The sequence below is a fragment of the Paramormyrops kingsleyae genome, chromosome 8 (assembly GCF_048594095.1).
Source record: "Paramormyrops kingsleyae isolate MSU_618 chromosome 8, PKINGS_0.4, whole genome shotgun sequence".
Taxonomy (NCBI): domain Eukaryota; kingdom Metazoa; phylum Chordata; class Actinopteri; order Osteoglossiformes; family Mormyridae; genus Paramormyrops; species Paramormyrops kingsleyae.
Window position 1 is genome coordinate 25,385,015 of NC_132804.1, and position 12,985 is coordinate 25,397,999.

General features: G+C 40.9%; 1 protein-coding gene across 1 annotated transcript; it reads right to left on the bottom strand.

The window, feature by feature from the left end:
- Nucleotides 1-280: 280 nt before the first annotated feature.
- Nucleotides 281-10,636, bottom strand: LOC111837496 (delayed-rectifier potassium channel regulatory subunit KCNS2). The gene is made up of 3 exons (XM_023799619.2): nucleotides 10,343-10,636; nucleotides 5,720-6,696; nucleotides 281-3,725 (listed from the first exon to the last, which is right to left on the bottom strand). Exons 2-3 carry the CDS (start codon nucleotides 6,683-6,685, stop codon nucleotides 3,195-3,197), a joined length of 1,497 nt encoding a protein of 498 aa, XP_023655387.1. The 5' UTR covers nucleotides 6,686-6,696; nucleotides 10,343-10,636; the 3' UTR covers nucleotides 281-3,194.
- Between the last annotated feature and the right edge of the window lie 2,349 nt (nucleotides 10,637-12,985).

Consider the following 12,985-nt stretch of genomic DNA (forward strand, 5'->3'; position numbering starts at 1 on the left):
TTATTTAATGTGCCAAGAGGGTAAAAAAATGCTTAAGCTGCTCACGTAATCAGATTACCCTTGTTTGTCTAGTTTAAGGATAGGTTAACATGCAGGCAGCTAACTAGTAGTTTAATAAGTGCTGGGAGAGAGTGGAAATCAGTTACCAGTACCACAAAACCAATTTATATACTGGTTAAAAACAATCTTTAGAACTCCATTATGATGAACTTTTTAAAAATAACTTAACACCAATATTTTGTTTACTTGTTTTATTTGTACTTCATACAGTTTTGAAACTCTTTTTATTTCATGGCATTGACAGTTTCATACCTGTTGATACAGTAACTATTTACAACAGAAATTCAAGTTGAATATTATTTTTCCAGGGTTCAGCTTCTGTGCCCCTTATCACATGACTCCGTAACAAGTTTACCAGCCTGGTTAGTTACCTCTTTTAGTTAATAAAAAAAAAAATGTTTTTAGTGTAATTGACTTAAATGCATCATGCTCACGCATGCCTAACATGCCTCTGTACTGAATACATTAATCTACATTGTGTCTTCATTACTAGTTCCCTTACACAAGGATATTTTTTTTATTACATTTTTAAATGTATTTAGCAGCATTTGTCTTTGGTAACCGCTTACTTGCTTTGAAAGCACTGAACCTGTGAACCCTCACTTTCCACAGTGAAATCTAAAAGCTGCACTTTACTCCTTATGCCTGTGTACCCTTAAGTGTGCTCCTTCCAGATAAACAATATCACTGTTTCTTCAGCGGCAAAGCACAATGGAGCTCATCATTATTCTGGAATTTTTCCAGGTTCTACAGCAAGGTAAATAAATCAGAAAGGGAGCCTTTGGATATGAGTTGTCTTTGGCAATAGAGACCCCTGTGGTACCAAATAACCATTGCGACTACACTGCTTCTTCCAAGTCAAGGCCTTTAACCGAGGACTGTGACGCTCCACTCAGCAGACGGTATTGTCTCAGAAATGAAAATGTAATGATACTGAAATATTAAACAGATATTTCAACACCTGCCGTTCCCCTCGCCTTGACAGCGATGAGATTAGCGACGGCAACTTCCTGCACCTTCCTGTGGTGGAGGAAGCTGTAGACTGACAAGCTGTGGTGGTGCATGTTGTGGCTGCAGACCACAGCTTCTTCAGTGAAGTACTGCTTAATACAAAATATCGGGGGGGGTTAGCCTGTCTGGACAACGGTGACATCATTGCATGAACGTCTTGCCGGTTGCGTAAAAAGGTTCCAGTCCCACTGTACGTTAAGCCTCACAGCAGTGACTCATACTTATGTGCCGAGCAAAAAACCAAGCTTCACCTTACAACAGGCCGGTGGTGATGCTTCCGAATGCTTGGTAAATTCCTACAGGGAAGGTTCTGGTTTCGATAAGAGGCAAGAATCCCCGGCCGTTCCAGGAATCCAGCTTGGGTTACACTTAATGTGCCCCCACGCAGGGGGGGTGCTCCCGCCTTGGATGGTTTACAGCATTATGGGCACCCATGAATTAGCAGCACAGTGCGTCAGGTCTCCATTTTGACATTAAGAAGCGAGATCTATATAAAAAAAAAAATGTGGTAAACGATGCTTTTCTCACTAGAGTTCAGGTTTGCTCTCACTGGATCCTCACAAAGTCTGTATTTCTCTGCTTTTAGTTCAGGGTTACCTTTTACCTGTTCATGAATTAGCTGGTTACATCACTGATTTGAATCCCATCACAGAATGTATAGAATGCAGTAGCTGTGCTCGGTTTGTGGATATTTCATCTTTCTCTTTTTAAATGAATCCATGAGTATGATACGCCAAGTTCATTCTTCTCAAGTTTATGACAATCATGTTATAAGGTAAGTCAGTCCCAACATTCAATAATAATTCATTCAGTTTTACTAATTATCTAATGATGGGATCACATACAAGGGCAGATTAACTTCTCTGGGGGCCCTAGGCTGACTTGGCTATGGGGCCGCCAAAGCAGGCCACTTGAGCTATTTTTTGAGTTGAACGAGGAATGAGAGAGAATGAAAAACGAGGTGATGCCAATAAGAGAGAAGGGAAGGAGAAACGGGAAGACTTGAAGGGGCCCAGACATTAATGACTAGGGAAATGGAACAATCGATCACATATAAGAAATGCATGAGTAAGTATAAATGTATCCCCTTACCATTATATAATTAATAATTAAATGCATTCATAGATATCATTTGAAGATAATTAGAAATGCTATCAGTTCTACTCGCCGTTGCAAAGATAAAGTCCGGAAAACCGTAGGTACGTCATTCAAATGAGATAAAATGATTTAATAGGAATCCAGCTGCAGCTGTTTCTATCGTTAAGAAAAGATACTTTCATGTGTCATTTGTACAGGTATGTAGAAATTCCCTTTTTTGCACATCCCATGTGAGAGCTTGGGGTTAAAGGGCAGAGTCGGTCATTTATACAGCAGCCTTTATGTTGCTGGTCGTTTTGTTAAAATGAAATTATGATATAATATTTTTTCATTCTTCTTCAGAAGAAGAACATGTGCTCTAGTAGAAGGACAGATATCATTTTCAGTAGCTCAAAACGTTTCTTTCTGAACTTTTCTCATTGCAGATTTCAGCTTCTCCTGTCAAGGGAATCTTAAATTACTCGTGTGCATTGTCTTACAAGCAGCAGCTGAAGCTCTCCTAAGCTGTTTGAGAAGGTCGGGATAGAGTTGGAACCCACTGTGCTGCTGCTGGGGCCAGTCCTGATGAGATGCATCAATCCCCCTCCAGCTGTCTCCTTCTGTCCTACTGGGATCATTAGGCCACATTTATAAGACAAAAACATGTTACCGGAGACTTCAGTTCTGTAGTATAATAACATTGACCTTCTTCAGCAAGGTTGTAACTGGATTCTTTTCTGAATCAATGTGGATGCAGTGTATAGTGACAGAAGTGAACATCTCATACTTACAACAGCATTTCATATAGGACATCAAATTTAGAAATTAACTCTCTATACCAGTGGTAATTTTGAATGTATCTACAGGAATAACAAATCTCAAAACTCGGCATTACCGAACAGAATAAGGACAGAAGCCCTCCTTATAGAAGAACACTAGCTTATTGATTAATAACAGCTGCTGTTGCCATGGAGAGAAATCCTGGGGTTGTTTTATCTCAGTGGTTGAATTGTGTCTTTGGCTCTTTGGAGCTGCAAAGAAGTAGTTCAGGCTTTCAGAAGTTCCTTTATTCTCACTACAGGCGATCTCCTTTCAGCTGGAACCGCATGGTCAACATAGCTGTAGTTCACCACCCCTCCCTCTTCCTCCCGCCTGTCTACCACTTCCTCATCATCCTCCAGCTCTTCCAAACACTGGCTGTCGCCGTCCGACCCAGCATCCACCTCCACCTGTGCTGTGGCCGGCCTCTTCCTGTTGCTGTTACGCACGGAGGCCTCGAGGGCCTTCTGCTTGCGGTAGAAGTGGGAGAACTTGTTGAAAATGATTGTAATGGGCAGTGCCACCACCAGCGTGCCACCCAGGATGCAGCCAGAGGCGGCCAGCTTGCCGGCAACGGTGACAGGGACCACATCACCATAGCCCACCGTGGTCATGCTGACCGTCCCCCACCACCAGCAGGCCGGGATGGTGTCCATACCCACGTCTTCCTCATATTCGGCGGTATATGCCATGCTTGCGAAGACCGCCACGCCCACGCCCAGGTAGAGCAGCAGAATTCCCACCTCCCGGTAACTGTGCTGCAAAATCCAGAGCAAACATGGAATGAGAAACCTCCCATCAGACACAACCTCCAAACTATGTACCTCTCATCCACTCATCTGCAGTATTTGCATTATGATTGCACTGCACTACGTTACATTCTCTCACATAATCTATTGTAATTCTACTTATTGTGTTACTGCATTTGCGCATTGTGCATTTGTGACCTGTGTCCTGCGTTTGTGTTTATCATAAGGACGTGCAGAGTAAGATTTTTATAGCATAGTGGAACTTACTGTTTACTGCGTAAAAGACAATAAATTCCTGAATCTTGAAGTCTAACATGTAATGCAGCATCGAAGCAATGGAACTCGAGAGCAGCTAACCAACGAAAATGTGGCTAAACAAGAAGACTATAGAGATGGAGGGGGACAGGAATACCTTTATATCCTGGAGGCAGGATATAAACTCCAGGTTCATCCCGGAAAATAGAGGCCAGCTGCACATTCAGGACAGGGATATAACTGAAGGAGAAAGGCTGGAAAACACGGGGTCGGTCTAGCAGCTGTCTGCCCTGAGCAAACCACCAGTGCTTTCCTGGACTGTTATTTTACTCCAGAAGATGCTACCAAAAAAGGGCCTTAATGGAAGGGGAGAACATTTGGGAGCCTGCCCCTGAAACATTTATCTGACTATATATGTCTTGTTCCTCACACTTTGATGAGTTTTTATTTCCTTTCATTGTGAATGACATGTAGTAAATGTGTAGGAAAGAACAGCACGGCGATGGGAGATATCCATGCACCCGGTCCAAGATCTGCGCGTACTAATGCGACAGCTCAACTGCATTTGCCACTAATCATGTTACACTGAGAGATCAAATCTCCTTGCTTATGTGGCAGACATCTGCAGCATAAAGATCAGTCATCCATGAAAAAGTGTCTGGATGATTTTATCAAGAAGCATTTGCCCTTTGTCTTAATTGCTTAGGCACATTCCTTGAACTACAGTTATTTTTCTGCACACACTTTGTTTAATGCGCCACATCAACAATGCATTTGTTGGCAGCATTTTAAGCATTTCCAACAGCCGTAATGGCCGGTTTATTGTCTGATTAGCCGTAGTCATAGTATTAGTATAGTCATACTATTGTGTGCAGCACAATGAGATGATAATTACAATAATTACAGTAGGAGGCAAGACATACTGAATTTGCTGTTCTTGCTACCTTTTTAATGTTACTATTATAAATATCCATATCATCCACAGGAAATTGCCAGTTAGTCCTGTTACTTTTCAGCATGATTACTTGAAGGATAATTTCATTTAGGGATTTTTCACAAGCCGTAATGCTTAAAAGTGACACTAGTGGCAGCATATCAATTCTCTTTATGCTTTCCATTAAAATTTTAAAAAATGCAGGAACATTATGGTATAATTAAGAAGACGGGACAAAACAAATCAGTTATTTTGTGCCTGAGTAAGTACTCTTGATATACATTTCATATTTCCTTGAGCCAGCAGGAAACAGAGCAGCAGAATATTAGCCCCACTTAGGAAAGCCCAGCTGGCCCTGATAGGGCATTGTTAAAAATAAACTGAGCCAGATTGTTCCATTTGGGTCAAAGATTAGGGATTCCGGGTTTGGTATCTTCTAAGTTTAACATGTTTATTGTGTATCTTTTGAGTGTCTTTATTTTTCATGTATTGAAAACTGTTTATGTTATTGATTCATATTAATATTATGTATTTAATACTACATATGCAATCATTCAAGTTGAACTGAAGACACATAAACCAATCAATCCAAATACGTTCAATGGCACTAATCTGATATCTGAAACATCTTTTCATCAACCCTAATATCCCTTCATTAATGACACAATGAATCTGTCTAACAGTCCCCACCAACCATAACTGCTCTTTCAAAAGTGACTCATTTTCTATCATGACCCACCAATGGTTGAATGCAATACATTTCAGTACAACAGATGCTTGAGAATGAACATCAAGGTGTTGCGACTGAGCTCACCCGCAATGTGGCACCAAGGGACCTGAGGCCTGTGGAATGCCTGGCGAGTTTCAGAACCCGAAAAATCCTCATGAGGCGCAAGACCTGCACTACCTTCCCCACGTTTCCAAGCTCCATGTCGCTGTTGGCCACCAAGTCGAACAGGAGCGTGATGTAGATGGGCAACACAGACACAATGTCGATCATGTTTAGAGGGTGCAAGAAGAACTTCTTCCTGTTGGGTGCCAGGAGCATGCGTGTCACCACCTCAAAGGTGAACCAGCAGATGCAGAGGACCTCCAGGGCCTGCATGGTGGGGTCTTCTACCAACTTTCCATCCTCGTCAAAGTGCTGATATTCCGGAATGCTGTTGATGCACATGGTGGCAATGGAGGTGAGTACCACAGTAATGGATACAAAACTGAAGAGCTTACTAGGGATGGAGTATCCCGGATTCTCCAGCGTGAGCCAAAGGCACCTCCTCATGTTACCACAGCGCATATCCTGAAACAGCTGGATGTCCTTGTTGAGGTCAGATATCTCGTCCACAGAGGTGTCCACGCTGCTGGCATCGCTGTCCTCATCCCAACTTTTGTGCCGGCTCTCCAGCTTACGGTCGTGGTAGCGGTAGCTGCAGCAGCTATCGAGGAAGAACTCGCTGATGCCCCAGTACTCGATCTCCTGGCAGAAGGAGAAGACGCACAGCTCCTCCATGATGTGCAGCTTGCCGGTGTGGTAGAAGTGGAGCACATACGGGAAGAGTCTTGGGTTGCGGTCGAAGTAAAATTCCTTCTGCTGCACATCGTAGTCGTCGCAGACCTGCAGGACAGCTTCCTCGGAGTCACAGGTCAGCAGGCGGCCCAGGCGTGTTTCGGGGAACTTTCGCAGCGTGCTGGAGGATAGACTCTGCTTCAGGCCCCCAACGTTGATGTGGACCAGCTGGTCCTCACGGTCTAGGACCCAGATGGGAAGGTTCTTGTTCACCATGCTATCATTTGCTGTAAGACAACGAAGTGATTCATTTCTCACGAGGTTCCTATATTTTATAAATGTTTTTTGTCCAATCCAGGGCTGGACTGGCCATCTGGCATATCAGGCATTTTGCCAGTAGGCTGATAGGCTCATGGGTCAGCAAAATTATAATGGGACCCCTCACCCCCTAGGTCAGCAAAATTTACCAAGGGGGACCCAGTCCACCCCTGGTCCAAACCCATTATTTTAGTTCAGAATAATTTAAGAAATCCATGACATGGATAATACAGTAGAAACCGCTTATAGTGAACACATTTGTCTTGGTGAAATTGATAAATGCTATACTACAGTACAATACTGTACATGATACTCAATTCAGTTTTATTTATACAGTTCATTTTCACAACGTTACATTGTCTCAAAGGGCTTATTGTAGTTTTGTGGCTCATTTTTTGGTGATTTATCATAAGCTGTGATGAGTCTATATTTATAATTGAGAGAAAATGACTTTCTTAGGTAGCTAACCACAAGCAGATGGGTTACTGTAAGGCAAAGTAGGATGATCAAAGTAATGTTTTTAGTTTTTTTGTTTTTTTTAAATCCGCAGTTCATTTTTTTTCCATTTGTTGTGATGTTTAAAAAGACCCAAAATGAACATTGTACAATAAGTGAACTATTTAAACCATATTTATACAGGAATGATTCTGTCCCAAGCTTTTTGATCCATATAAGCGGTTGATCACTATAACCGTGAACACTATACTAGCCACTGTACTATTCTTCTCTATCTCCACTATGATAACCCACCTTGAAGATATTAAAATGTTATGTTAGTTATTTTTTTGGTATTTTTCTGTCCAAAAATCCAAAAACGTGAAGTTATGCGAATAGCTTCCTGATGCTTTTTTGTTCCTAAATTGGGATTTCTTCAAATGGCAGGTGGCAGGAACATCCAGGTTAAAAAGAACTCTCATTTTATGTGATTTTCAGAAAACATCAAACAGGATATTACATCACAAGGAAGACCTCGAGTGACTGTCATGGTGCAATCACAAGGCAATCTCCATAAAATATTTAAAAATTGGTTAAAATTGGCTAGTCTAGTTCAACATTTCATGTCTAGTGGTATAACATAAAAAATAAATGTGTTTCTATTGTTCTATTTGTTCTTAAAAATCTGTGCAGGTGCATGGGGCCAAGGGCCAAAGCCTATAGGGGTGTCAGCAAAAGCACAGAGAGAAGTATTAAATTATTAAAGTATTATTCCTAGTCCTGGGTTTCATTACCCTACTAGTAAAATACTAGTTGCACATTTCATATAGTTCATAGCATCATTGTTAAAAACTTTTAAAAATTTCACTTGCAATGTTCATATATACATAATATTTTTAGATATGTGTGTTTCCGCCACATGACATTTTCCAGGTTGTGATATTAGTTATCCTGTTTAAAAATAATTTAAAATGATACATATGGTACTATGGTACTACAGTATGCAGGACACAAAAATGCACTTCATGTGCACAAGAATATTTAAATGTGCATTTTGAAAACATTATTTGCATATGAGCAATGTTCCACACTGTATGAGATCACAGGGGACTGGGTGCCTCTCCTAGGCAGCACAGGATATGAGGATGTGGAACAGCCTGGATAGGGTGCCAGTCCATTGTAAGGCACACACATGCACACATCCATGCACACACACATGCACACATCCATGCACACACTTTGGGCGATTTAGAGAGACCACCTTACATAGGTGTGTGTATTGGGATGTGGGAGGAAATTGCAACACCAGGTGGGAATCTGAGCGACACCGGGAGATCATCCGAGCTCCACACACACACACACACACAAACACACACACACACACACAGACCTGTAATCATATCTTTGTGAGGACCGCTCATTCATTTCTATGGGGAAAATGCTAATGCTGACTATGATAACCTTAACCCCTACCCAGCCCTAACTATAACCATAAGTACCCAAACAAAACACAAGACTTTTTGCATGTTTAGTTTTTTCATTGCAGTCACGGATTTTTAGAAAATTGAGTTTACCCTTATGGGGACCTGGAAAAACGGGTATTCATCACATTGTGGGGACATTTGGTCCCCATAAGTTAAGGTATATCCAAACCACACACACACACACACACACACACACACACACACAGTGCAGGGAGAGAGGATTCCAACCCACAGCCCTGGATGTGATCCACTGAGCTGGTACATTAATATAAAACACACAGAGAGGAAATCCCACCTCACTCTGCTTCTTCTCTTTGTGTTGCATGTGTTTCCTCTTGACACACTTTCCTCCCGCAGTCCAAAGACATGCACTTAATTGGCATCTCTAAATTCCCCCCACTAGGGATTTGCATGTGTGAGTGCACTTGTACATGTGCTCCAGGACTGAGGGACATCCCAGCAAGAGGGTTCCCTTGCTTGTATTCTAGGTTGTCAGGGAAAGACTCCAGGCCACCTACAGACCAGTACTAGATAAGCAGTTGAAAGACGTCAAGTATCATTAGTAATATTAGGGGTCCAAGCACCAGCGGTCATTGGATCCGTATTATTTTTTGTTGTTGTTTTTGTTCTTGTTACCTCGCTCTATTCTTAACAGGTATCTTAATTCCTAAAATAGACTCTTAATTACTTATGCTTGGTCAGCTTGCAAACACTTCAGAGAATGACACAGCTGGTTCCATAACATCAGCAATCATTTCAGTGACACACAAAGCTGCACATCCTGATGCTGCTGTAGCAGAGAACCTTACAAAAGCTGAGTAACAAAGTAAGTAATGCACAGTTCCAGGAAGAGAGAAGATAAAGCAAAGGCAATCATACAGTTCTAGTGCACTTTAACAATAATAACTTGCATTTGTCAGTGACTATGTAGCACTTGCTATGCATAAGGAAAACAATATTAATTTCCTTTGCAGATAATCATGTATACTGCATTGTGTGTGTACTTCAAGACTCGCTGTTTAATCTTATGAAACAAAATGAAGAAGAGTACCCAGTGCATACAATACAATACTACGAAAATACCACAGAGGCATAATCAATATTAAATATCAATATAAATTAGGATGGCTTGTGTATGCTGGATAATATTTGCACTGACATTCAGCAGTAATGCAAGGTGAAACACAGACAGGCAGACAGACAGACAGACAGACAGACAGACAGACAGAGAGACAGACAGACAGACAGATAGATAGATAGATAGATAGATAGATAGATAGATAGATAGATAGATAGATAGATAGAATACCATTTATATACCTCAAATCTGCTTCAAATGTAAATCGACACTATACTGTATTTCCAAACACCATGTAACAACCAGGAAGGATGCCCGGCATGTTACTCATAAAAAGTTTATCAATAATTTAGAAGAATGAGGCTATTCAGTTTGAATCACTGTCCTACAATACAGGGTACGTAAATCCTGCATATACGGATCGATTCGTCCATGACTAACGGGGGGCCAGCGAAACACGATTAAAACAACAAATATGTGTCCTTAGTAACTGGGCAGGTTGTTAAACTACTTCATCTATCCTTAGGAATTGTTTCAAATGAGGGCAAATATAAATAGCACGATCGCCGGAGGTAAATATAACGGTATTTATAACTCCAAGTAACATGTGAAGCCTACCTGGAGAGGAAGATCTAAGACGCCTTCGTTCTTCAGCTGAAAGTGTAAAATCAAAAAGCGGTCCCGGTCTATCCCATCTAAGGCTGCCTCGTCGGGCATCACAGACTCGTCCGCCAATTGTTATCTGAAAGTCTGATCTCAGTCGCTGCGATTGATTTTATATTTATTTTTAACCACGAAATAAATCCGTTCACCGGTCCAAAGCAGCCCGGTGCCCCTCAATTACCGCAGCTGGCTGCCCCCTGTCCCGCTGCAGCGTCCTCTAATCTGATCTGCGCCCAGTTTCCGCGCTCCCTCTACACAAGTTGATGTTTAATGCGACTTGCCGCAAGAGATCGCGTGGATGCTATTTCCATAATGATCCCCCCTAGCGTTTTTAAATAATAAAAAAGAATAAAACATCCGATGGGCTTTGTTTTTTCCTCCACACAACCTCTTCTAATCGTTGATACAAGTTGAGTCAAACTGAAAGAGTAATTTTAGTAATTTTGCTGATCTGGTGAACTTTCCCCCGAAACTTGTCGTTCTTTATGTAGTTATTCAGGCGATCCTTTTAATAAAGAAAGTGAGGTAACCTACGTCTCTACGTATGGCGTGTTATTGTGAGAGAATGGACCCTGAGCATCCAGACCAGGGTGTATCGCTGCCTTGTTCCCTTTGCCGTCCAGGCCCCCAACTCGGAGCTTTTTTTCAGTTAAAACAACTGTGAGGACTTCACGGGAGCTTGAGAATTGTCCATTTTAAACTTTATCAGACATGTTGAAGCAGTCATTTATTTTCCTTTAATGCCCAATGTAAGACTTCAATTCGGTGCAACAATTCCATTACCTTTATTGTTGGCTGATATATATACAGTAATATTACGTTTTTATTTTGTTAACCAGTAAACAACTGTATGAGATATTAAATGGTAAATCACACGCCCTCTGTTTAAACCATCAGTTCAAATTTATGTGTTTAATAATAAAGTTTAATGTGGCTTTTTCAGTTATATATTATATCATTCTACATAGGCTATATTCATATTCATTCAGCTGAAGATAGGTAAAAACGTACTACTGCTGACCACAGGGGGGATGTTAATTGTGTCTAAAATTCATAATCGCATACTTTAAAAACAGCAAATTCTCACCAGTTTATAGTAGTGTGGTTCTATTTGGGTTTTAATTGGGAATTTAGTAGTAGCTAGGATACTACTATGAGTAGCCTACAGAATGGTTGTATCTTTTCGTAAACACGAACACTATAACAAGTAGTACAAAAATTAACTCAAGGTTTTTTCCGGCTAATTTTATCGCAATAAAAGGTCTGCTCTCAGTACATGAGCTACTTGTTTGAATTAGACAGCAATGAGATAAATGAACCCCTCATTAAAAACTACGAATAACTGAACATTTAATGAAGGACCTAAAAAAATAATTTCATTTCAGTTCCTTTTATTAGAGTTAAGGTACGTGTTTATTGTGGTTAATCCCACGGCTCTTATAGGTCCCCCATGAACTAACAATCAATAGAAAACGCAATTAAAAATGCACTTGCAGAGGATCAACACAGCGGGGTCGATAAATGCCAGTTACACCACGAATCTAAAATGGCTATATTATACGGCATTTATTTTGGTTAAGAAAGAGCGCTGACTTAAGCTCTTCAGTACACCGCTTGCAGCAAAACTGCTTCTTGACATGTCTTAAAACGTTTGGTCGTGCACCCCATAAATTAAACCAGTGCATTATTCTCCACTTTTCTTTTTACAGATAGGCCTATCTGGGGACAATATCTGTAAAAAGAAAAGTGGAGAATAATGCACTGGTTTTATTAACGGGGAACAACAACAGCATGCAGTTGTATCAATCACAGGGTTGATAAAAGAAATGAACTAGAGAGCAGGAGCTGTGCACCGTACAATAAGATTGTGTTTTGGTTTTTGGCTGAAACTTGCTCCGTTGTTGTGGCAACAAGGACCCGAACATTTAAATCAAAGTAACCCACACACAGAACAGATATAAACCGTTCATTAGAAAGGTTTTATCTGCACGATCCTTTGTGTTCTATATTTATACATTCAAGTGAAAATATTAGGACACCCCATTGAATAAATCTTTATTAAGAAATATAAAAATATCAATATTAAATCTTCTTTCAAATGATATATGTAGATAAAGGTGATGTAATTGCATCACCTATGCAAAAACAAGAAACAAATTCACTTATTTAACAAAGGAAATTAAGGTGGCAATTCCTGCTGAGGAAAAAGTTAGGACACCCTGTGCCCTAATAGCTAGTATTTCCCTCTTTGGCTGAAATAACCTCAGTGACACGTTTCCTATAACCATCTCTGACATTGACTGGCAGGAACGCAGAATTCCTTGAGCTGTGTGATGTTTGCATGCACTTCTGCATATTTTGATGGGTTGGCTCCAGGAGAGGGGTGGGGGGGTGAGCCCTCTGCACCCAGCTGCGGTTATTGAGGTTATCAAGGTTTCCCGGATGTATAAATAGCGCAGAAGTGTAATGATCAAGAGGATGTTCGGCCAAGCTTTCGGTCAGTTTATTATGTTTCTCCTTTTGTGGTAGGTTTTAGAAAGGGGATTAAAACTGATGGCTTTTGATTGGATTTGGCAGGTGTTTTCCCAGCTCTTATCC